The 24,984-nt window shown below is 41.4% G+C and overlaps 1 protein-coding gene across 1 annotated transcript; it reads left to right on the plus strand.

Annotated features, from left to right (window-relative positions):
* The first annotated feature begins 982 nt into the window (after nt 1–982).
* Nucleotides 983–17,067, plus strand: rgmd (RGM domain family, member D). The gene is made up of 5 exons (XM_088312305.1): nt 983–1,146; nt 5,678–5,718; nt 8,157–8,305; nt 12,353–12,864; nt 15,734–17,067. The coding sequence occupies exons 2-5, from the start codon at nt 5,681–5,683 to the stop codon at nt 16,427–16,429; spliced, it is 1,395 nt and encodes a 464-aa protein (XP_088168431.1). The 5' UTR covers nt 983–1,146; nt 5,678–5,680; the 3' UTR covers nt 16,430–17,067.
* The last annotated feature ends 7,917 nt before the right edge of the window (nt 17,068–24,984 follow it).

Below are 24,984 nucleotides of genomic sequence, written 5' to 3' on the forward strand. Positions count from 1 at the left end.
CAGCATTTTACAGGGCAAACGAACACAAATCACATTTATATTTACTACACAATTATATCATTTTAAACCTGAAGGCTCCTCCTCCTGGCTGACATCTGCAGTAACGTACTTAAATATTTTACATTTTTAAACGTGTGCGCTGTGCTTACTTGTAGCAGTTATTTTCTCTTACACTTAAGACACTTGTTTTTTTTTTATTTGCTGATTATAAATCATAATTACTTTTTGCCGTAGCACAGTTCCAGCCAGACTTCAGTTAAGTTTGCTTTTTCAGTAATAGTAGTTCATTAGCTTAGCAGTTAGCATGGCTTTTCTCACTATTGTCCTCCGTTAGTGATAATGACGCTTGTCCGAATCTTATTCGCCGTCATTAAGGCAAAGTTTACTGACTTAGAAAATCAGCTCCACACAACGAAAGGTCAGTGTTTAGCCATGCTAGCTAGCCAACCGCAGCTCACTTGTAGCTTAGCACCTAGCATTGCCCTTGTCGTTTCAGCGCAGCCAGGCTGCGTGACTGTTTGACATGGACGGTGCCACTTTATCCCGATCTGTGGTCCATGTTATGCTGTTCTGGTGAAAAAAAAATGCAATAAAAAAAGCGGGGAAACAAAATGGAGGTGGGACTTGGGGTTGGATGCGGATCAACAGACAGACATCTCATTCACGTTGCACTCAAGCTCAGCTTACACTGCGCTCCCCTATTTGTCCGATGGAATTTGTAGAGAATACAGGACGCTTTCCAAAAGTGACATATGCCTTCAAGCCTTCCAATAATCTATAAACCCCGAGAAGAACAAACGTAGCCGTGTGTGTGTCGCGTGTGTGTGTGCGCCGTTCTGTTGTTTGCAAGCATGTGCCGATCTGATTAATGTTCTTCAATCTTTTTTCCATTGGTGTGCAAAGCGCCCAACCCAGATATGTTGGAATTAGGCCTCATCGCTCACTACCATCCTACTCTAATCAAAGTGCCGATTCTTGAAACAGACAGCTGCTGTCATGCGGCTTGATTCCAATGGCTATCTGTCCCCGTGGCTGTCCGAGTACTTAGTTGACCAGCTGAGGTTGTCGGGGAACGAGGGGCGAACTGCTGTAAGAGAGCGGCGCTTCAACGCACACATAGCAGCTTAGACCAAAAGCAGACTGAAGGTAAGTTTGCCTGTCGTTGTCTTTTTGTGCGTTACATCTGAGCATGCTCATTCTCGGAGAACAGTCAGCGGCGATTGGCTTAAAATGCTGTTTTTCCGATGAAAAAAATGTCACTAAAATGTTCTGGAAATTGTGTGCAAAAAGGAGAGCTCAAATGATCTATTCGAGGGTGGCTGAAATGAGCACTGAGGTCAGGTGTAGTGTCTGTTTTCCACATTTGAGCTAAATGGACGAATATATGATTTATTATTTTTTTTATATGAACTTAAAAACATCTGCTATATTTTCAACACTGATAACATTCCCAGCATGCATCCCAGTCGGCATGCAATGCCGCACACGCTTGCCACGTTCCTCCGCATTTAACTTCCTAAAACCAAGTCAAGCTCGAGGTAACATTCCCTGAATGCCTCCTTGAGCTAAAAGTTTTGGAGATTAAAGCTGCTAAATATATATTTATCCCGCAATGAGTTATTGTCTGCCCATCTATTTGTGGTCCGGGCTTGTTATCTGGGTGGGCCCGGGGCAGAAATAATACCAACTGTTGAGTACTAACTACAGATCGGGTTTACTCACCTTATTCATATCGCAACAAATTCCCATTAAACTAACGAGTGGGGAAATAACCACTGCTGAAATCACACTAATTGCAACTTAGGAAAGTAGTACATGCGTCTCATTCCTGGGTGGTCATTGCAATGTGGTTCAAATGTCAATAAGTTGAGTTTACGTCGCTAAGTCAGCTGCGTTTAGTGTGAAGGGACTCACCTCTCAGCTGCACAAAACAATCTCCCTCCACATGTTCCTCACAGTAAAGAGTTAAATATTATCCCAAGTACACTTCATTTTCTTACATTTGCATGACAGTTAAGAAAGGAAAAAAAGCATTAAAGAGTGAGTCATGTTTTTTTTTTTTAAACTTGTACGGCAATAAAAATGGCTCGAAGCCAAAAAAAGAAAGATTTTATGAAGGCCAGAGTTTGACTGATAATAATAATCTTTTTTTATGGGAAATAATTTGAAATTGAAATGCTTTCACATCGTATTATTATGATCTAAAAATTCACCCGATGAATGAGAAGAATAAGTGAGTATTTTGTAGCCTGAAAACATTTGAATTGTAGATTCCACTGACATTTATACGATTCAATATCACGGAGGAGCGTAACCATCAAAACACATGCACATAAACAACAAAGGGGGTCAAAGTTCAAACGGGCCTGAAACTCCTCCACCCCACCCCTTGCACTGAGAACATCACAGGTCGCTCTGTGTGCTGCTCTCCATTTATTTGACCCATCATCCCTCATCAGGCCTGCTGACCCCGTGACCCCGGAGCTTGGGTTACCTTGTCAGTTGACCGTCTATTCACGTGCGCCGAGCTTGAAGCCGTGTCAACAGGTAGTCTGCAGAAAGGAAGAGGGACACTCACTTGTATGTAACTAGCAACATTTGTTTCTGCTTCCTATTTTTCTTACAATTTCCGTTAGCTTGATCGGAATCTCAGCAGGAGTCTGAATTAAAAAAACGTTTTTACCGAGCAAAGACGTGGACTGCCGAGTTAGCTTCTGTGCTAGCTGCCAACGAGTAGGTTGTTATATGCAAATCACTCAAAAGGTGAAGCGTTGAAATGAATGCGTTCAATTTTGGATATTGAGAATTCTGGGCTCCCGTCAAACTCTCCCGCTCATTGAATAGCATTGAACTTTGGCTCGTTGTCTTTTGATTTGTGAGGATTAATTTTTTATTTCAAAATGAGATGAAAATGTTGTGTGGACTATTATAACAATCTGCCTGCACAGGCAAAAGTGCCAATATAACAGAAATTGGACGTAATTGGTCTAACGTGAGTGAATGTCATTACTAAAAGACGAACGACCCAACTAAATGGTGAGATGTGGAGTATGGGTGCCAGCAATGACACGCCGGGTAATTTTTTACGACATTAATATAGATAATGATTCCTAAAATATAGAAGAAAACATTACATTTCTCCCGATTTCTCCGACATTCAGACTCCACACACTGTGGAATGATAATTTCGTTTCCATCATGTTATGGTTGGACCATCCAAGCGCACTACAACACCCAGGCACGATTTTCTGCTCGTCATAGGCAAAAGTAATACAATACGGTGGGTTGTTTTCCCCGAAAAAAAAAAATAATCAATGAGGGCGGGCAGTAGGTTTGATCTGATTTACATATGCTAATTGCGGTTGACTCAAAAGCAAAGGCCCACATTAGTGTGCAAACAAACGGCTTGGATAGCTGTTGAGGGGAACCGATAAAAACACTGCCCCCCCCCTCGTGTGCTGTCAGCTATCATTCAGCCTCCTGCAAGTGGAATCCTTGAGAGGAGATGCTATCACCCTTGGCCCGTATGCATTCACACCACAGTTGCCCTTATCTCCGGCGAGATAACAGATCTCCTCGACAGGCGAGAGACCCGAACTAGACTGACACACACTCACTTTCTGAACCTGCTATCTCATTTCGGGTCTCAGCTGCTTTCTACGCCTTTTCATTTCAGAGAGAGGTTCTTTGAAACAAACAAAACAGGCCAATTTGTTCCTCTTCCTGTTTAAAATTCTCTAAGTGTGTCCTGTTGTAGCTGAGGCGGCAAAGGGCGCGTGCTGTTCTACGTGATTGCGATCTCTGATGTCGGTCGGCGGCAGAAACGTGACACGCCTCCGAGTTGACGGCTTTGGATGAACATGAAATGGAGCAAAGCGTCGGAAGCATGACAGATCAACAATTTCCTGCGACAATTTCCATTTTTATCACTTTGCAAACATCGCATTTCCTGGTAGACAATATTGTTGAAGGTTTAAGAGGCCGTGTAAGCACACAGCAAGAGGACAGGTCAGTCATGTACAATTGAGCAAAAATGTCATGTAAATAGCATCTCAAATATATGGAGGCTTGCGTGAAATCGAGGAATTTTTGAAAAGATGCGATAAAATACACACGCTCACTCCAAAATGTGCATTGTGGGGACATTTATCTATTTCGTTCCAAACTGACAACACTTGACTTTTTATGTACCAGCAATAATTTTTACTACGTTTCCATAAGTGTATGCAAAACAAAGGCCTTCGTCCCTTCCATCTGCAGTGAATAAATAAACACGCCGGGCGCTATGTTTATAAACACATTGACGGGCACCGGCGCAGATAACGTGCGTAATATCATCACAGCGGCACGTTGTGACAGTCCCGAGCCGGCGGTGCTTTTCAGCCGCTGTCCACCAGACCACAGCAATAATAAAAACAAGCATCCCGGTGTGGAACTGGTCCCACAGTGTGAGGACCGTAATGAGGAACATGTGGAGCTGCCTAGACACACAGGCAGAGGAAACCCAATCCTGCAACCCCCCCCCCCGCCCAGTTCTCCCCCACTCCCATTCCTCCACCCATCCCCCCATTCCTTCTCGCTTCACTCGACATTCTCACTGGCTCACGTTGCTTTACTTTTTGAAACTTTTCTCGTACAAGAAGCCATATGAAGAGCTTATAGGTCTCTTTTAAAGGAATGAAGTGGCACACTTTGTTCCTTAAAAGTGTTTTTATTTTGCTTTCGAGGTGCTATTTTCCGAATCCTGCAATGCAATACGCTCACGAGGAAACACGGCAAAAGAAAGAGGTCTTTCTCCTCACGTCAAGTCTGACAGGCAGTCCAGGACTTCCTTTCATGTGTTGAAGTCATCCTTGCCGTCCACCTGGATCAATGAGCTATTTGCTTCACTGATCATCAGTCTCGCATTCATTAGTAGCAGCTTGTGGATGTTCTGCTCTGCAACTTTAATTTTGCTGCTCTATTGCAACCTGCGCTTTTTTTTTTTTTTTTTTTACATCTTGAGTCAAGATGACAACAACCTGCATTTGGTGTCTTCATCAGAATCACTAAGTCAAAATGAAAATGTTGTTAAATAATGAAACTGAGCTCTCAGTCAAAATAGTTGCACATATCTCTTAAATGTATTTTCTTAATTTTTAGTAATTTTTCTTTTGTGTATGTTACAATTTGTGTTTTATAAGTGGTTAAATTACAATAAACATTTTTTAGATGATTTTATTGTCAACAAGTTATTTGATTAAAGGAGTCATTTTCATATTATATATTGGATTTTCATAATTATATTCAACTTGCTGTCCCTCAAGCAACCCTCTGCTGTTTTCAGAAAAAGCGTTTTATCTGTCCTCAACTGAGGCAGAAACAGAGGATACCTGCATATTAAATACTGTATTTAGATTTAGGTTTTGTCATTTTCATCCCATTATATCTTGTCAATCTTAGCATGTCCACTCTGTCTTAGTGAAATATCACTTGATAGAAAAAAAAAATCCTTGTAGAAATTCAAACTGCATTTGACAGGACACCGTCAGCTTAACAGAATCATGCTGAATCAACATTACATGTTAGACAAGGCAAAAAAAATGTCATGCTAACATTTGCCAAAAGGTAGGAACGTGACCAATATCCATTTCTCCTCCTCTTTGAATGTAAAATAAACCACTGTCTTTCCTTTTAGGAAATGCAGTCAACTGGTCGGGAGGACGAACAGCGTAGGAGGTGAGTGGGGTTGGTTTAGAAAATATTCCACTGTACATTAATATGGGCACCCAAAAAAAAATAAAAATCAGGACCATCTAAACTGTCACGAAGAGAAAGCAACACTTACACCATTAGTTTGGTTCACTACGCTTTGTTTTCAGTCATGTAGCGTTACACTGGAAACGCCATAAAGAGTGCACCAAACTTAATCGAAGTGAGACATTTATCAAATAAAAATGGCAAAGAATTACCATTTTGGATATTTAGAACATCAAATTGGACATTTTTGTTTTGTTTTGTATAAACAACATTGTTATGGGTTCTAATACACACTGAAAATGGTGAACATACATGTCGGGGGTTCAGTGACTCGGCAAAATAACATTGGACAATTTGACCCAAAGAATGTGCTTTAGATGAGTAAAAGTAAGTCGCTGATGTGCATCCAGGTTACAGGAACGTCGCCAACTACTGGCCTGGCATGCAAATGACAGTATTTTCGGTGATCTTTACAAGGTCAAAAAAAAAAAAAAAACCAGACCCGTTTTCACTTGCTTGTCCTGATGTCAACATACTCTCAGTCTGTGTTTTTTAGGCGGATTTAAAACGTCAGCATTCAGCCCATCAACCGAGCTCGCCCCCGAAATTAGCTGAACAAACAGAGTAAAGCCGAGCTCTCCAGGGAATAAACTTGGCACACTGGGTCCAGTGTGACAGGGCTCCTTGTAGCTCAGAACAATCCAAATGTTCCACTTGGGTTGAGCTGTCTTCGTTCCCCCCCCCTCTCTCCACTCTATATATCGGCCCCACATCAACATGGGCCCGTCAAGACCTTTCACAAGGCTGACAGGCCACCTGAATCACACAATTGTGCGGCCGGAGGGGCCGGCATGTGTACAGAAGACGCAGTGATCCAGCAACTGTCTGGGTTCACTTCTCCTCTCTCTCATAAAGTCAGCAGGCCCAAATGTTCCCGCTGCACCAAAACAACACATTAACTTTTAATCCAATTTGAGGAAAAAAAAATAAAAACAATTATGCAACTGTTGGGTTTTTCATAAGGCCGGCGTTTAATAAGGTAATGGTCGGGCGCATTAAAATTCTTGCTTCGCATGGCTCAAATAGCCCACAGCGCGTCCCAGGTGAGGGCTGAAGGCTTGAGTGGCCGTGTCTTTGCAGATGGTCCGGCCTCACAGCAGCTGTGCAAATGAAAGACGAAGTGTCGTTGAAGGAGTGAGAGAAAGAGTGAGAGGCAGAGAGAGCAGTGGAAAGTTGGCCACAAAAGGGAAAAAGTAACACACAAGTCGCTCGCGGAAAAAGTCATGGAAAAACTAATGGTGCTCAGATGCAGTGAGAAAATCGGCGGGAGTATTTTGCTGTCTCTCTTAAGCCGCAATAACAGATAGCACCCATGCTGGAGAGATAAAACGACCCTCTAATCGTGATAAAGCAACTGACCAATTCAAACAATTTTGATAAAAGGCTTAGGAGGCGACGGTTGTCCTTCAATTGCAACCTTATCATGGCAGCCATTAAGCAAGTCATATTTCCAACGCCATAAAATGTTACTTTATGGAAGCCGAGTGAGATATGATGTGTTAGTTTGCACCCGCAACTGTGCCACCGAAGCACCTCCAAGAGTGAGAAAAAAAACAGCTGATAGGCTCCTTGCCTGATGCTAAAAACACACCGACATTTGTCTTCAGTAGGAGGGAGGGAGTGTCGAAGAGGGCACATGCCCCAAAAAATGCTTTGCGCTTAAAAAGTCCTGCTATTATGCGGGAGAAGTTGTACTGTTAAAGGATACAGTGAAATGTTTCCAAATTAAAATTTTATTTGGAAGAAAAATATTGCGTGTTTAGAGGGGGAAAATATTGTAAATGTAATGTAAATGCAAGCCAGGTTAAAAATGACACCCTCGCCCCCTAATGATAAGTAAGCTACTTTTGTTCTCTTTGCTTTGCTTTTGAATATCTTAAGCTGTTTGTCAAAGTTTTTAGGTGTTGCACTTTTGGTTGTGTGAAGCACATTGAGTTGCCTTGCGAATAAAATGTGCCTTATAACTAAAACCGACTTGTCTTACCTAAGTTATTATTTGGGGGGACTACTTTAAAATTTTTACTTGAGTCCTAAATTTCTAAAGTAACTTGTACTCTTGAGTACAATTTTGGGCTATTCTGTCCACTTCTGCTCAGCAAACTGAATCTCCAATTACCATCTCACCATGAAGCACTTTTGCAATGTCCCCACACCCCCAAGTAAATTGCCACTGCATGTAAATATGAAGTGGTCAGTTAAAAAAATAAGAAAAAAAAAAAGAGTCCTCCATTGGCCAGCCATTAGCTCAGGGCCCCCAGTCTCCTCCCCGCCGATCCGCCCTGAAGACAGGGGCCCCTTTTGAATGACAGCGCTTGGAGAAAGGGAGACCAATTTCGCTGTGATTTCCCCCCTCGCAGCCGCAACGTCGATGAGAAGCAGTCGAGCAACTCCATTCTAACTGAATGGATTGGCATGGGGAGAAGCGGACCTCAGATCACGGCTAAGCTGCAGCTTTGGGACTGTGTAACGCTGACGATGGTTGTCATTTCGCTGCTCTATTCACCAGGTAAGTCGTGCGTACGTGCGAGCGAACGAGCGAACCGAGCGATCGGCCGGACAAACCCGAACAGCTCCGCTCCAGGCTCGGCGTGCAGAGCCGCGACGCTACGCTTCACTTGAAGCAGATCGGGAAATGGAAGAAAAAGTTTGGGATGTTTTCTTGCGTTGTTGTGTTCAACTGTAGCTTACTCACTAAACTTCAATTACTGGCGTTAAATAATCGTGTGGTTAAAAAAAAAAAAAGTTGTTGAGCCCACCGCCGGGACAAAGTACCCCTGCCCCTCACTTTGCTAGCCCAGCATTGTGAGTTAAACGCCACTTTGTCTCCCTTTTCCGAAAACACTTGATCGGAAATTCTCTTAGAATAAATAAAACTATTAAACCACCTAACGTGCTCTCGTGAATATCAATGCGACCGCTTAACTTAAAACTCGAGCTAAGTTTTTTTTAAAGGGGGGTGGGGGGGTATTAGCTTCCAGCTCGGGTCGCTCACGAGCGTCTAGCAAGCAGTTAAAAAAAACACAAAAAGTTTGACGTTTTTTGGGAACGAAACGAAACGAAGTGGGACATTAAACGTGTGTTTTCGTGAAACGTGTATACACACCTTGTCGTCGAAGCGTGTCGCACCGACGGTATTTTTGGTGCTCGAGTTATTAACTTTATTAGCTGCCATGAGTGGAGGAGGGGAAGCGAGGGGGGGGCTGTTGGGGGTTCACTATTTGGCACGACACGAGAAACCAAAACCACTACCTAACCACAAAGCAGTCTCTTTTTTGTTTGTTTGTTTGTTTTCTAAGTCATAGCTTTATTTTCTAAATTTGTTTATATGACGAGAACTTGAAAAGTTCGTAATAAATACTTTATATAGCAGGTGTGGGCAAAGTTTTTGATTCGTGGGCCACAAAGGGTTCTAAAATTTGACAGGGGGGGGCCAGACCAGGAGCAGATGAATGGAATGTTTTGGTAACTTCACCTCATCGGAGAAAAAAATACATATGGTATATAGAGAAAACATATGCTTTAATTAGAAATGAAAACGAACAAAAGCATTTCAACGAAATATCTGTCTTTGACTTGCCACAGTATTTAGCTATTTATTGAAATGATTCTCACAACACTGAAAATTAAATAATATAAAACAACTATTTTGATACTAATAATTTCTATTTCAAAACACTGAAATCATCACCATCATTCTCCTCCTGTCTTCATTAAAAAAATAGTAGATGCAGATGTACTTGTCCAGCTCCTTCTATTCAATTTATTTTTCCAATACCAAAAGTCAACAACGACCAGTATAAGATATACACAGTGGCAGCAAGCCAATCCTCAGAGCATATTATATTTGATCTGCATGCATTTTTTGTTTTGAGAATGTTCACCTGTGCGTTACTTGTGTGCACTCCTTTACATATAACATATAAGGCTTATTGAACAAATTAAAATAAAACACTAACAAAGTTTACTCATTTAAATTTTTTCAAGTTCAGCGGGCCAGATTAAAACATTTAACGGGCCGCATGTGGCCCCCGTGCCGTAGTTTGCCCATGATTGTTATATAGGGAATATACTCCTATTGGGTGACACAAATTTAAAAAAAAAATGTAAACAGGTTGAAATGGGTCAATGAAATTGGTTTTGTCTTCTCTTGCTTGATCAAGTATTAAGAGTTAAGCTTGTGCATTTGTCGAAGGTTTCTTGAGAAATTGCTACATTGTTCCTTGTTATTGTTACTTTGTGTATTTGGTCACTGGTGGTGATAACTTTTGAGAAGACACTGTGGGTTCAGCCATAGCAGATGGCCGGATATATTTGTTTATAATATTTTGACATAAGCATATTGATCAGATGAGTTTTGCTTGTGCACGTGTAAATGTAGCTCAACTTTTCATAGTTGACGTCATCTTTGCTTTCTTTATACAGCAAACAGGCTGGGATTGAATAAACAGTCGCCGCTGGTTGCAGCCTAGTAGAGCGTGTCGTTTAGCATTTTGCTTCCAAATGTGATTAATCAACAATCCATTTTTTTTAACACTGATTAATTGAAGACCGATTAATCAGTGATTGCGCCCAACTTCATGGTTATTCCAAGCCACAATTGTGAGAACAGAAATGACAAGATTGGGTGCTAAACATCTGCTTTTAAGACAACTCATCTCGTTTTATAACCGTCTAATAAATACAAGCAGACCCCTTCTGGTCACCACACTTGTTTTGCCACATGAAACTTGTGTGGTCGTTTTAGGAGATGAACCATAGCTGATGGTTTCTCATGGCGATGATTGTCAGAGGGTGTCAATCAAGGCAGATTCTGCTGACCCCGATACGAGGCAGCCGAGGCTGGATGGAATTCCAAGGAGGGATGTTGAATGCCTCCAGCTTGACCTCCTTCACCGCATCTCTCTTTTATCAGGGCTAGTGTTGAAGTGCCTCGGCGGTGGCGTGCATTAATCATCTGTCACTCCCCCACTCATACATAGTCACACCTCCGTGAAAGGGAAGACTTGGTCGTGTGAAAAATTCCCATGGACAGGCTTGATAGTGTCTTGTCCAAAATGTGAGCTTGAGAGGAAACCGACGACATGGTATGTTGTCTCGGTCAGAGTTTCTCAAAGACTTTTTTTAAAGTATTGCCCGATCATTAATTGGTACTGTAAACAGTACATAACAAAGAACATGATGGATATGAAAAGAGAAATCAAAAAGCCCTTTGACAAGAAATGATGCGCCTCACGAGTGATCATAAAAATAACTCAATTACATAAATATTGTGAGATTGTTAATTTCTTACAATTCATCATTAAGAATTGGTCAATTTGTTTGGATTTGTTGATGTGTTGACAACAAAATGGGGTGCACTACTAGGCTGCAACCAGCAGAGGTGCTGTTGATTCACTTTCACCAGTTTGCCGCCTAAAGTAGAACGTCAGCGAGAGAGAGAAAGAGAAAGAGAAAGAGAATTTTTCTGAAAAACTCCAGTTTTAATACAATACAGTTTTAAAGACCGCAAGTTCCCAAACTGCATAGTATCAATTTGCCCACCATGCACCAAGACCTGGTGGGCCGTGTAGTGTAGTTTGATGCACCTGAAATATCTCAGTAGCATCCAAACCACGTTCTACACCCTCAGGCTAACCAACACACGTCGGTTTCCTCCTAATTTTGGAGGCTGCTTGCTCTTTCTGGGAGGGCTCGTTTGAAGAGGGAATATTTGGAAACTCGTAGGCTGAGGTTTTAATGACTTGATGGGGATGGCGGGGAGTTTGACTTTGTGCGCCAGGTGCACGGAACGGATCAGGTGGGTATAACAATCCATAAATTCCGTCGATTCTGTGGAACAATATTAGGTCGTCCGGACCCAAAGTTCGGAATAATTTTGATTCTACTGGTTTTTTTTTGTTGTTGTTTCTTTTTTAATAAGTTAGAGTGGAGGTATGCAGCCCAAGGAAGATTTAATTTGTAAATTTTCTGTGAGATTGTTAATTCCGGAGTAAATATTGCATGGATTAGACACGTGCATGATAATCACTTATTCATCGTTTAAGATTTGTATGATTATGTAGGCTCTGGAAAGTTGAACTACAGCCGCATTATTTTTAGAGATGCAAAAATTAATCGATTATTTGACAACTGTATTGAAAAACGATTAATCGTTTTAGAGACCTTGTATAAATTGAAATTCTCCAACTCCTCTTAATTTCATCCTCTCAGTTGTAATTATTCTCAGATTTCTGTAGTTACACATGAAAGTTAGTTGATTATAAAACATTTATGAACATCTGCTTCAGCTTTGAAAAACAATGTTCAAAAACTTTTGCCCGTTTTTCTCATTTGTGTTTCGGACCAAAACCATAACATAATCATAATAGTGATTCTACCCTGGTTTTTAAAACCATAATAACAATCGATAATTCAATTTAACATAATTGAGTGAAGGGAGCCAAATTCCCCAATTTGAATAAAAGTGAGCCCAATAAGGATTGTTTGGCCCTAGCAAGATTACGGACATATTTATTATCGCTTTAATGCTCATGTTCCTGCTTTTGTTTTTCAGCCTGTTGTCAGGAGTGTCGCATCCAGCGCTGCAATACCGAGTACGTGGCGTCTACCTCGCCTTCAAACGGCCTGCAGGAAGATGCGCCGCCCGACGTGGACTACTGCATCGCGCTGCGGGCCTACGCCCTGTGCACCCGACGGCAGGCACGGAGCTGCCGCGGTGACCTGGTCTACCACTCGGCCGTCTTCCGCATCAAGGAGCTATTTACTCAGCACAACTGCTCTAGTGACGGACCCACATCCTCCGGCAAGGTCCGCAGCACGTCCCGGCCAGCCGTGTCGGAGCTGTGCAACTACGAGAACCGGGTTCTCGCCGCCGGTTCGGGCGGCCAGCAGAAGAAGTACGCCCACTGTGGATTATTCGGAGACCCGCACCTACGGACTTTCCGGGACGAGTTTCAGACCTGCAAGGTGGAAGGGGCGTGGCCTCTGATCGACAACCGCTTCCTGTCCGTGCAGGTGACCAACGTGCCCGTCGTTCTTGGCTCCAGCGCCACGGCAACCAGCAAGGTAAGGATAGGCAGTGTGCTATGATCACAACTAGGAATGGGCATAATCAGTCGAGATGATTTTTGAGTTATTATTTTGAGACAGTTGACGTATATAAAAGAGTGCAACACACTGTTTCTAACTCTGCCACGAAAATCTGCAAGTAATTGATGCTCCACAAAAAAAGATTTATAACTTGTCTATAAATGGCACAAAACGGCATCAAAGACTGGCCTCACTTTGACAAAGATCCTTGGTAACAAAGATGCCACAAGAGGGTGGCAAAGCGCCACATGAAGCTCCTCAACTCACTTCAACATAGTTACTTGGCAACAAGATGGCGTCAAAGCAATACTTTTATATGCGGCAGTACAAGGAACAATGTGCTAAAAGCTACATCCGTGATAACTAGCATTGCTACTCCAGGCCGCTCAGTACAACACCGAAGAAGTAAACAGAAATTCAAAACACTTAAAGATTCTCCCTTCACATTAAATAAAATAATCGATTTCCCTAGTTAATCGATGACATCTAGTCAACCTTTCAGCAGCTACCGTGATCCAAAATCGTTCCTAGCATGCAGTCTGGCTTGTGGAACGTTAGTGCGCTAGCTCAAGCCTCAGCGTAAAGCACCAAAACATGTGAAGTTAATCGTCATTCCACGGTGCCTCTCGAGTCTCCCCGGCATTCCTGCCGTCTCAGAGCGGCCTCAGATCTACGAGGGGGGAGAAATAAAGAAAGAGAAATGGGGGTTGGGGGGCGGGCAGCGGGGTCCTTCACCAGCGTTGAATCACTGACATGCTTGAGCGCTCTACCTTTAACACATGGGTGGTCATATGGTAGTGATTAACGCTCACTCAAACATTCTCCACCGCTGCAATCTGGAATGTTTTTGTCACCCCTCTGGTCAAGTAATTAGCCGGGCACTTTTTGTGTAAATATGGAACGATGTGGAAAAATAGAAGAATAATTGGGAAGGAGTGTCTTTCATGTCGTAATTGCTGAAAAGGATTAGCAACACAAGAGAATCCCGAAAGTTTTCAGCTGACCCAAACTTACTAAAGTACAGCACGTTTTGCCATAACGCGGAGATAGAGTGTACATAAAGTCACGATAAACCATTTATTACAACAAAATCAATGCTTGAAGACATTTGGCGACCTAACAAATCGACCAAACGCATTTTGAGCCTTGGTGAGGGAAGCCTGGCCTCAAACAAACACAGAATTAAATTTATAAGAATTGCTATAATATTTAGAAAGTACCCTCTTAAAACCAAATAGTTCTCTCGTTTGTGTTTTTTTTCTTCTAAGCCTTATGCGAACCTGAAAGTGAGTGGAGGCGTATCTCTCTGCCAGTACCCGCATTGCCACCATCGCGCCTTCTAAGTTGGTTTCAACTTGCCAGACTTGAGACAGGAAATCATCCATCATTGTACAGTATCCCTTCCAAAAGTGTAAGCGGGCGCTTTGTCATGTACTTTAAAAGGAACAGCCGCTTGGAGAGCTCCTGATTTGTTTATTTCATTTTCAGAGCTCAGCTGGAACACAAATCACAGTCACCGCTCGTCCCAAATGCGGGCACGACAGTCTGACTGGGGGGGAAAAAAGAATAGATAGTGGCTCATATAACATGCTGGTCATTGTTTTTAAAAGTCTGGGACAAATGGATGGTGGGTTGGCCGAAGATGATTTCAGGCAAGAAAAGAAGTCAATAGGATTTACATGTTTGGTTCTCTGCTGCCACCGTGTGGTTATCACGGCCCTGCATTTAATTAATTTAGGACCAACCTTGGTTTTCCTGTGAGGGTCAGTCCTCCGAAGGCCATTCCAAATTCATGACAAAATGATGCAACAAGCAAGAAAAAAATTAAATTTGTGTGTTTTGTGCGCTCCTCTAAGGTACTATTTGGGCAAGAGCACAGAGGTATGAAGGGTCTATTAAAACTCTCTGGCAGCTAAATCAACTTTTGTGGCGCGTCAACATGCTGTAAATTCACAATACTTTTACAAACAAAAAACAAAAACAAAACTCTATAGTGGCCTCCAGAGACATAGAAAATATTAGAGGTTGCTGCCAGTGTGCCTGATATCAAAAGGAAGTCGACAAGATTAAATATCTGTAAGGAAGCAAAATAAGCTTGTTCTTTGGCTGGCAAGATATTTATTTTTTTTTACCAGAGTATCAACATACTTTTAAGGGATTTGGGCCTTTTCTGATTTGTTTTCAGAATTGTGAGGTGGGCCGCTTCAAATGGTCCTGTAGGCTTTATCTTTCCCACCTCTAGTTCAGGGATATTTACAAAAAATCATTCAAGTCAAAGTACAATTGATATTAGCTGTTGTTAGTGCTGTAGGTTTCAAATATTTTTACAACTGAAAATTATACAATTTCTTTCCATCGATCAATTGAGTAGTGGGATAAAAATAAATTTGACATTGTTAAAACACAGTAACTTGCATGTAAGGTGCACATATTTTGTCAGCTTGGGTTTCTCATCCTCAAATTCTAATGTTGCATCTGTGACTTTGAGTGCGTGTGTGTGGCTTGAAAAGCAAGGGTCTTAACTGTGAGTGACATGGGTGTCGGCGAATGAACGTGTATCGTTGGCTTAGTTGGCTTGAGTTGGGGCCATTTACTATAAACCCGAATCACTTGACAATATGATTACAACTACAGATTTGATGTTGTATTAAATTAACTAACATTGATGCATTATTTTGTGTCGACAAACGTAGATTGGTGGTCGTGTCATTTATAGAGTCTTTCCTTCACATGATCTGCAATGCTTTAATGCACAGATTTTGCTTTATCTTTCTTTCTAATCAATTTATTCGACTAATCGTTTCAGCTCTAGTTATTAATGTTGTTTTTTTTACTCTGTTTCCAGATCACGGTTATCTTCAAGTCGTACCACGGCTGCACCGATCAGAAAGTGTACCAGGCCACCACGGAAGACCTCCCGTTGGCCTTTCAGGACGGTACTCGCAGCGGCGGCGAGAGCGGCAGCCTGACCATCACGGAGCGCGGCGGCTCCGGAGCAGGCCGCCAGGTAAAGATCCAGGCGCGCTACATCGGCACGTCCATTATCGTGCGGCGCGTGGGCAGCTACCTGACCTTCGCCATCCGCATGCCCGAGGACACCCTGGACTTTAGCGAGGACAATGGCGGCCTGCAGCTCTGCCTGCACGGCTGCCCGCGGAACGAGCTCATCAAGGAACACACGTTGGGCCGCCAGAGCCAGCAGCACCGGCAACCCGGCGCAGCCACCGAGCTGGGTCCGCTACGGCCACCTCACCAAGTCTACACGGTGGAGAGAGCCACGGCGAAGTGTCGAGAGACTCTGCAGGTGGAGGACGTTTACTTCCAGTCCTGCGTGTTTGACTTGCTGACCACGGGAGACCCCGAGTTCTCCATGGCGGCATACGGTGCCCTGGAGGATTTAAAAGCGCTGCCGCCCAGCAAACTCAAGCAGAACTCCCCTAGAAGTCCGCGCCTTTATAACCGAGGGGTGTCACAAACAGTAGCAGTCAACAGCCCAGCTTCAGTTCTCGCACTCCTACTCGTCATTGTGTTACTTTTGTAAAATATATACAATACGTAACATGAAAAAGAAGCCTCAGCAGCTTGAGGAAAGAGTGACAAAACCACCGACTTGGATTCCGGGACTGTCGTTACAGCTTGTAATCTGCCAAATTGGATCCACACATGACGACAACCTGTTTTTGTCATTGGGCATTGGCAATTTTTTGCTGTAAGCCCTTTTTCTTTTTGTAAATATAAACATTTCACTCCGTCTTTGTCACTCCACCATGCAGTGTCTCCATTCAAAACAACAGCATTTACAGTAACAGTATCAACGGCATGTTTTGTGTATTTCAAAGTTATTTCACAACGTGGCATGCTAAATACACAAGCTCCAACAACTAGATGTAAAAACTACCTATCCACTGTACAGTATATACACATAAGGCATTTGGTCATTCTCTTCAAGCTGTTCGGCATCCAGTTCTAAAGGTTAAGGGGGGAAAAAAAATCTTTATATAATAATATATTAAAAGAGTGTATATATGTGTTTCATATTGTGTACATTGGCTGATGTATAGTTGTTTAAATGTAATAAGAAGTGATACATTTGTTGTGTTCTGTAGGCTATTTTAGTAAATAAACTAATGTGTTGTTCTCAATGTCATTTTACATATTAAAGTGTTGGACACTCCTAAATTGTTGCCCTGCTGTTTGTGTCTCAACACTTTCACACACACGAACACACACTTATATTGATTCAGTGAAAGTGGAAAGTATGAGTCAGTTCCATACATTTTCTTCGTGAGTCATACTGAGTAGGTGGTCCTTTTCCATCCGTCTATCGTTCCTTCTAGAGGGAGAATGACCCAGCATTCACTGTTTTAAGATGGAAGGGGAAAAAAGCGGTTGGGTCAAGACCTTTTAATATGTAAAACATAACTTTAAAATATTGTTGTAGTTCTTATGAAGTCCTGATGGGGTCCTCAGTTCACAAGAACTGAAAGCTTGACGATAAACGTTCAGGGAAGATTAACAAGCAGCTGCACTATCACAGTTCGTCATTATTGTATCAGTCTTAGATTATTTCGCGCCACGTCGTGGATTTGAACATTTTCCATCTCAATTTATATCTGTGAGCATTTATGAGTTTAGTCAATTGCATTACAGACAGTTGTGTCGATGTGGAAATGCGTTACTTATTTTGCCTCATTACTACTCTAGATCTCATTCTTCTATCGCTAAAATTAATTGGACTCAAACAGACGAGGCCATTTGCAAGTGTCTGTTTTGGTGTCCCCCCCCCACATTTTCAAGAAACATTGAACATCAATATCGAATTCTTCATAACCAGGCAAATGAATTTCAGATTTGGGTTACATATTTAGTTTTGCTGATCACATAAAACGCCAGTACTGTACTGTGCCTCACAAAGGCAAATTTTAGGCAAATAAGCTCAACCCCCGAACGTCTCATGAATATAAATGAATAAAAATATAATTAAGATACAAATTAAATTAAAATTAAAATACAATTAGCTCACTCACAATCTTGACCACTTCATCCGCCTTCCTCATGTAATGGACTCGTCCATCTTTTTACTGCGCATGTGCAGATTTATTCAGGAAGACGACCCAAATTTAGTTTTTTTATGATCAAAATTGGTTGGCGGGCTTGTGAAGAAAATGAAACGGCAGACGAAGTCTCTTCATTTGAAAAGGTTGCTTCAAATCAAAGCTAGATGCCAAAAAAAAAAAAGAAATTTTTTTTTAAATTAAATTAAATTACCCCCCCCCCCTCCCCCCAAATGCATTTCAATGAGCGTCCATTATACACTGATCTTCGCTGTTCACGGGCTCGTCCAGTCCTTATTCCCAGTGAATAGCGGGGGTCCACTGTATATCCAACCTTTGGAAAATATGCCTGAAAACTGGAATCGAAATGAGATTTAATTAATTATGGAAGCCCAAAGCTAGTAACCAGTTTTAAAGGTCAGCCCGCTAATTTAATCTCAAATACGCCACCCTGTTTGGTTCATAAATTTGTTGATCGGACTCGAATGTCAGTACGTCACCAGACACGGCTTACCACTGGGTTAGGGTATGATTTGGGTATAGTTAGTTGGAGCAGAGTATCGGTTAATATAAGGTTCGGGTTAGCGCTTTATTACGTTCCATCCAGGATCAGACAAACAAGATGGAACACTATTAACATTTCCAATTCATCTTATCTCTCTGCCTGACCCAAATGTGAATTTTGTTTTTATTTGCAGCTTGTTTTTAAGGAGTCTGAATTAGGACTGAGCGATTTATCGTTTTGGGACAATTTCCAGAAATCGTCAAAAGTATTTTTTTTTTTTTTAAAGGGCTCTTGTGTCACACGCTCACGGAGCAGGTCACACAAACCAGCGTTGTACTGATTAAAAACACTGTTGTCCATATAGTGCCGGAAGTCAATGAAATGCGACGTGTTAAGCTATCATGAAAGCATCTGTGTCAACGAGCTGCATGATACTTGACTTGACTACTTTTTAAAAACTTGTGAAAGAACTGCCCCCTCACAAAACCTCTTTAGTGTCCTTGTATTATTACAGTAATAACCTTTATTGTTTTTAATGCTATAATGGCATTTTCTGGCATGTTTATAAATGTCACAGGACATCGTGAAGAAAATCGCAAATGAAATCGAAATCGCAATCTGTCACGAACAACACAATGCAATTTTTTCCTCAAATCATTCAGCACGAGTCTGAATGGTAAAACCACATGAAATCCCATTTTTTGTTGTTGTTGCTTTTTATTGATGGGTTGAAACCGCACACTAGCAACGTGTGGATGCAATAAATTTGATCACATCTCCGGACAGTAAAAGCTCAAGAATGCCATCTGGGCAACAAATCTGATTTACCTGCGGTGTGAACGCGGCCTTCCAACTATTGAATGCATGGCATGTCGCACCATTAGGAATGTAAGTCTGCACACATTAACAATTCATGCCTTGTAATTAGCAAGACATGGACGGAATAAATTTAAATTGTCAGATGAGAGCCACATAATTTGTCACATACGCCATCATACTTAATCCCCTCACGTCCTGCTTAGTTTTACGAAGCGAGGATTTGGAACATGACGCCGCTGACATGTGTCAGCGCACTTCATTAAAGGGCCTCGCAGATGCTCTACTGAAGAGGATGCAGCAGGTGACTGGATGGATGCGCGCCACGGCTAACTCGTGACTGGCTCTTAAATTTCTGGATTCTGGCGTCGGCGTGACGGCAATGTTTGCGGCGGAGAAAAATAAAGGCAGATGCTATTTTTAAAACCGCTGCAGGCCTCGTCTTGATTCATGTCATGTGTTGAGGTGACAGGCAGCGTTACTACAATGCCATCATAAACCCACAAGAGACAATTTCTCTCTTCCGCAAATAGTTGAAAGTTTTTGACAACATGGCTGCATATAAGGTTGTTCCAATTCATTGTTTCAAAATATAGATACATTCTGGAAAAATGCATACATTATGCATATTCATATTATGGTTCTAGTTTACAAACGCAGGGTATGTGTTTGGTCTGGGGTGCAGCAGTATGTGGTTCAACGTCCGAGGTTTTGTAAGTGGATAATTAGTCGTAACTTTTCACCAATTCAACTACGCAAAATGGCTGTGTGCTAAAAATGACAATGAAGAATGAGAGCCTTTGTCTATTTTTTTTTTAAAATTATTTTTGGAAATGCCCACAAGAGACACAATTAAGAAAAGCATTTTGCTACGTTGTAAATTTTTTTGTTTTGTTTTGCCGTTAGAGCAGGCGTGGGCAAACTACGGCCCGGGGGCCACATGCGGCCTGTTAAACGTTTTAATCCGGCCCACTGAACTTGAAAAAAATGACATGAATAAACCTTGTTAATGTTTTATTTTCTAAATACTGGGGTGTTTTAAAGACAGCTATTTTGTTCTAATGCATTTGTACATTTTCATTTAAATTATTACTTTTTTTCTCCGATGAGGTGAAGTTACCAAAACACTCCATCCATCTGCTCGTGGTCCGGTCCCGCTGTCAAATTTTAGAACCCATTGTACCCCGCCAATTAAAAAGTTGCGTTAGCGTCAACCTCACCATAAATTGACCAGAACTTTCCCAGTTTTCTAGTCTTGTTCTCGTTCTTATCATCGAGTTTGTCAACTCAACTTTATATTCATTGTCATCATCAAGAAGATGTTCTGCTCGCAGAATTGCAAATTAGTCAAGCTCCCGCATTAAAAGAAAAAACAGCGCATATGACAAGATGAACAAGATATGTGAGCTTGCTGCCAGGGCGGACATTTTTTGCTTAATGTTAGCATTTATTGAGCGGGTGGTGGCTCATCACTTAGCAACACGATTTAGTTAAGCTGACATTATTCACATTAGATGAATGGTTTTATAGGAATTGATATTTTAGTGGGTACGTTAACATGACAATAGGATGAAACATGCGTTAATATTTTATTATTAATATTGACTACTGTTCGGGTACCGTGTTAGCCATCGCAACTGTTAGCGCTGAGTTTGTGTCGCAGGTCAATAACTCATACAGTGTTAAATTCAATTTAAAAGTGTAAATAAGTGACACAAATATCATCAATTTATCTTTTGGACGCACCCCAAAGTGTTTTTAAAAACATGCACTAAACCGTTTCGCATTGTGGAATCAAACTATGAAGGACTTCCGCGCGTAATGCTCACCTAGCCTGCCTTGACTTTCCCCCGTAAACAAGGACAATTACCACGCTAATGAGGTGAGGAAAAAAATATGCGTAATGAGTGATTGATATTCTCAATGGGGAAATTAATTTGATATTAATAGAGCACTTGGCAAGATAAATAGATAATGGTGTGGGAGTCTTCTCCTTGATGGATAAAGGACAGATTGATGGCCGCCTTAATGCAAGGCGCGCTGTGGTCTTTAAATTAGTGGAAGAAGTAATTGGTGGAAATGGAGATTATTTTTGGTCATTTATCGACTCACATTAGAGAATATATACAGCGTTGACGTAACACACCATGGAGAGTTGGGGGTAAAATTTGCTATTCAGACCAAGTAAGTACTTGGACTAAACTGGGGGGGGGGGTCGCACCGGTGTCACCGAGGCGTCAATCCCACCAGGATAAAAATTACAAATCAAAATTTAAATGAATAATAAGAATAAAAAAAAAACAAAACAACCTCTACTTTGCAATTTTTCAACTTTCGCGAGGGGGTTCCGGTCCCCACGAACTGCAATAAACGAGGGACTACTGTATTATTATTATTGTGCTGCATTCAAAGGGAACGAAAGGAGCCACTTTGATTTACGTTGCCTACGACCACACCGAAAGCAGCGCAACCCTCCCTTTCAAATATCCGCCGTCCTGCGAAATTTTCAACATCGGGCCCGACCCGGTTCTACGCCACACAGCGCACAGGATACACGCTGTAGTGAGTGATGCATAACTTGTGTATATAGTCAATTTTTGAATAAATGTAGGATTAGACTGATCAACTATAGAAGAAAACAACTTTTGTATAGCTACCCACAGCTGTGATTTTTATTGTCTTAATTAAAACATTAAAAATGTTACTTAAAATCCACCAGTACAATTACTGAAGGTTTAATGATGCAGAGAGTGTGACTCCTGCAAAAAAAAAATGATTTTGACTGTATTGGGGAAAATGTTCCTGGACCAGATTGCGATGTACCTCACGATGGTCATGAAAATATGACTGTTGGTCAGCCGTGCTTGTAAACTCATTCGGCTGTTCAAGTGCGATTGTGTTTGCGCCTCGCTTCCAGTAAATGATCACCTTGTGTCCATTGAGCAGCTCCCGCTAACGGCCGTGAGACCCCCATAACCTTCTCCCCCAAACATCCTGCCTAATGATGCACTGATTGTCGCACTTGGCACATGACGTTTAACTTATGTGCCTTGTTACGTGGGTCACCGCGGCAGAACAGAGTGAGAACGCACTCTTCTTTCTGGGTTGCATGTGTGTGTGTGTGTGTGTGTGCGTGGACAGCTCAACTATCTCCCACCGCAGGCTCCCTCATACCTGACCAACTCGATGTGTCTGCCCAATAATCAAAGTGACAGCAAGCAAGTGGACATATCTCAGCCAGTGGCTCGCACAATAACGAGTCTGCTGACCTACATATCAAATCGAGCAACTGCGACGGGTGCGGAGCGGGGTGAAGAGGTGTTAGGCAGTGATTGATTATGAGTGCCAATTCGAAATTAGTCACCACGCAGCAGTCCAAGCGTTTAAACTCTTAATTTTCAATAAATGAATGCACATATGCTGCACATGGCAATATGGATGATGGCACGCAAGGGTTTGACCTCGGCCAAGGCCAAACAGACCTAATTTGGATCGCAACCTAAGTGTGCGCGTTTATCATCATTTATAACAAATTAAGTACAGCAATGAAATCAGATGTTGCAACAAGAGAAAAATACAGGCTATAATTCATCACAATGCAGTAGATACTTACCAAAGTGTGGCAATAAATAAACGCATACATTAAAGATAAAAACTGTATCCACACTTTTATCCATTGCCTGTATATGTTTGACACTTGTAAACTTCAATTTTTGTAATTGCAAAAGAAACACAAATATTTCTTGAACCAAATTTTCCAGACTGGGGCTGTGCAATTAATCGGAATTCAATTACGAATACGATTATTCCACTCAACGATGGGCATCGTAAAAAAACGATTGGTACAACTTACATATACTATATACGACATTGTTAAAATAGTACTCATTGCTATAGTGCGTATTCATGAGTTTAAAATTTAAGCGTTCTATTAAAATTGTTTATTTAAATGTTGCAATCGTTGTACGGCAAGTTAGAATTCTATAACAAGTAAACTCCAAGAAATATACAAGAAAACCATACTCCAATTTATTTTAAATTTTATTTAAACCTTTTTTGAAAATAAATGAGATTTTTTTAATATTGACCCCTTTTACATACATATCTCTTTTTTCGTTTTGTACCCCACAAATCTATGAATAATCGTGATTTCAATTATTACTAAAATAATGGCGATTAATATTTATCTATCATTATATATAATTCATAAGTCACACTTTTCTTAACAGTTTGTCTAGATTCAAATTGGACTCACTCAAAATTCTTCATTCCCTCCTTTTTGTTGACAGCGGCGAATGAGTTCCGGTTAGATTTGAAACTTCGAACAAGTTTGATTTTTATTTCTTTGTAGTTTAAGATGGCTTACATGAACTAGAATACTGCGCCACATTGTGGCCTAAGGTTCCTGGCCAGTAATTGCACCTTTTGCTGCAGTAAATAGTCAATCCTTGTAGTGGAGGATGCCGCATGCTAAAAGGCAAGCTAGCTAGCTAGCTAGCAAGCTAGCAAGGGAAACGGTCCCAAATTAGTTGCATATGTGTTAATTACAATCTGGACCTACACCTACGTTCCTTGCTTAGCAGCAAGCAGTTTACACGAAACACTAACAAACAACGACAATAATGTACCCTCCTTTACGGGGAGATAAACATCTGGCCATATGAGTGTTTTATTTTGGATTTATATACAAGTCGCAAAACTTTTAACAACCTCTCCCCCTGGAAACGCTTGCAAATTAAGCATCTGCATAATAAATTCCGCTAAATTGCGACAATTTGCAATTCACTCCCTCAACAAAGGCAACATTATACCCTAATTTATGATCTCCCCAGACGGTAAGGTGGGGGGGGGGGTTGTACTGCGCAAAGGCCGTGAAGATAAGAGTTTATCAGGAGGGGATTGATTTTCATTAAGTGATTGTAATAAAGATGAACTGCCTCATGTGCACGCTGACCAAGAGCTACACTTTGTAGTAATTGGGACAATTTATTTCATGAACCATTTGCGACCCCCCGCCCCCCCCCCCCTCTCCACAATCAGCAGTAACCTGATTATTACGTTAAAACTGCAATGACATCATCAGCGTTCACTGTTGTGCCTGATGCAATGTTGTGTTCATGAATTTTGTATAGCCTATCATTTTTTTTTTAAATTATTAAAAAGATTGCTTAATGTGTGTGTGGGGGGGGGGGGGGGGGTTTGACCACGCCTAAAGTTTAATAATAATTAATATTCCCTTTATTAGTCCCACAATGGGGAAATTCGAGATTCGAACCCAGGCCTCCTGGGGAGACTGGGTCCTGAACGCGGCGCCTTAGACCACTCGGCCATCCTGAGGGCGGAGCTAATATTTGTGCAACGATGCCCACTATATTTATGGGGTGCCATCTCACTCACACGCGCAGACGAACAACACACAAGAAAAACATCCAGTTTGATTTTTTTTAATTTATTGTAAAATTGGAAAAAAAGGAGAGAAAGAGAGAAAAAGCCCCAATAAGCATTTCCTTTTTTTTTTTTTTAATACACATCTTTATCGTACCTTGGACTGCAAATTAAATTAATTTCAAATAAATACATAAATAAATTAGTAAATAAATAAATAAATAAATAGTTACATACTTGATTGATAATTAATTATAAAATCATTAATCATCAGTCATTAATATGAAGTCATCTAAGCAGCAAGTCTTAAGAAATTTCAGCGAGGGCGGGGGGGAA

Source organism: Idiotropiscis lumnitzeri, chromosome 13, assembly GCF_059441095.1.
Source record: "Idiotropiscis lumnitzeri isolate Australia: NSW breed Sydney's pygmy pipehorse chromosome 13, RoL_Ilum_1.0, whole genome shotgun sequence".
Taxonomy (NCBI): Eukaryota; Metazoa; Chordata; class Actinopteri; order Syngnathiformes; family Syngnathidae; genus Idiotropiscis; species Idiotropiscis lumnitzeri.

Bases quoted from the DNA above. Each gene is read 5' to 3' on its own strand.
- rgmd (XM_088312305.1), top strand. From the start codon at position 5,681: ATGCAGTCAACTGGTCGGGAGGACGAACAGCGTAGGAG. The intron at 5,719-8,156 runs GTGAGTGGGGTT...CCCCCCTCGCAG, and splicing joins GAGGACGAACAGCGTAGGAG to CCGCAACGTCGATGAGAAGC. The intron at 12,865-15,733 runs GTAAGGATAGGC...CTCTGTTTCCAG, and splicing joins GCGCCACGGCAACCAGCAAG to ATCACGGTTATCTTCAAGTC.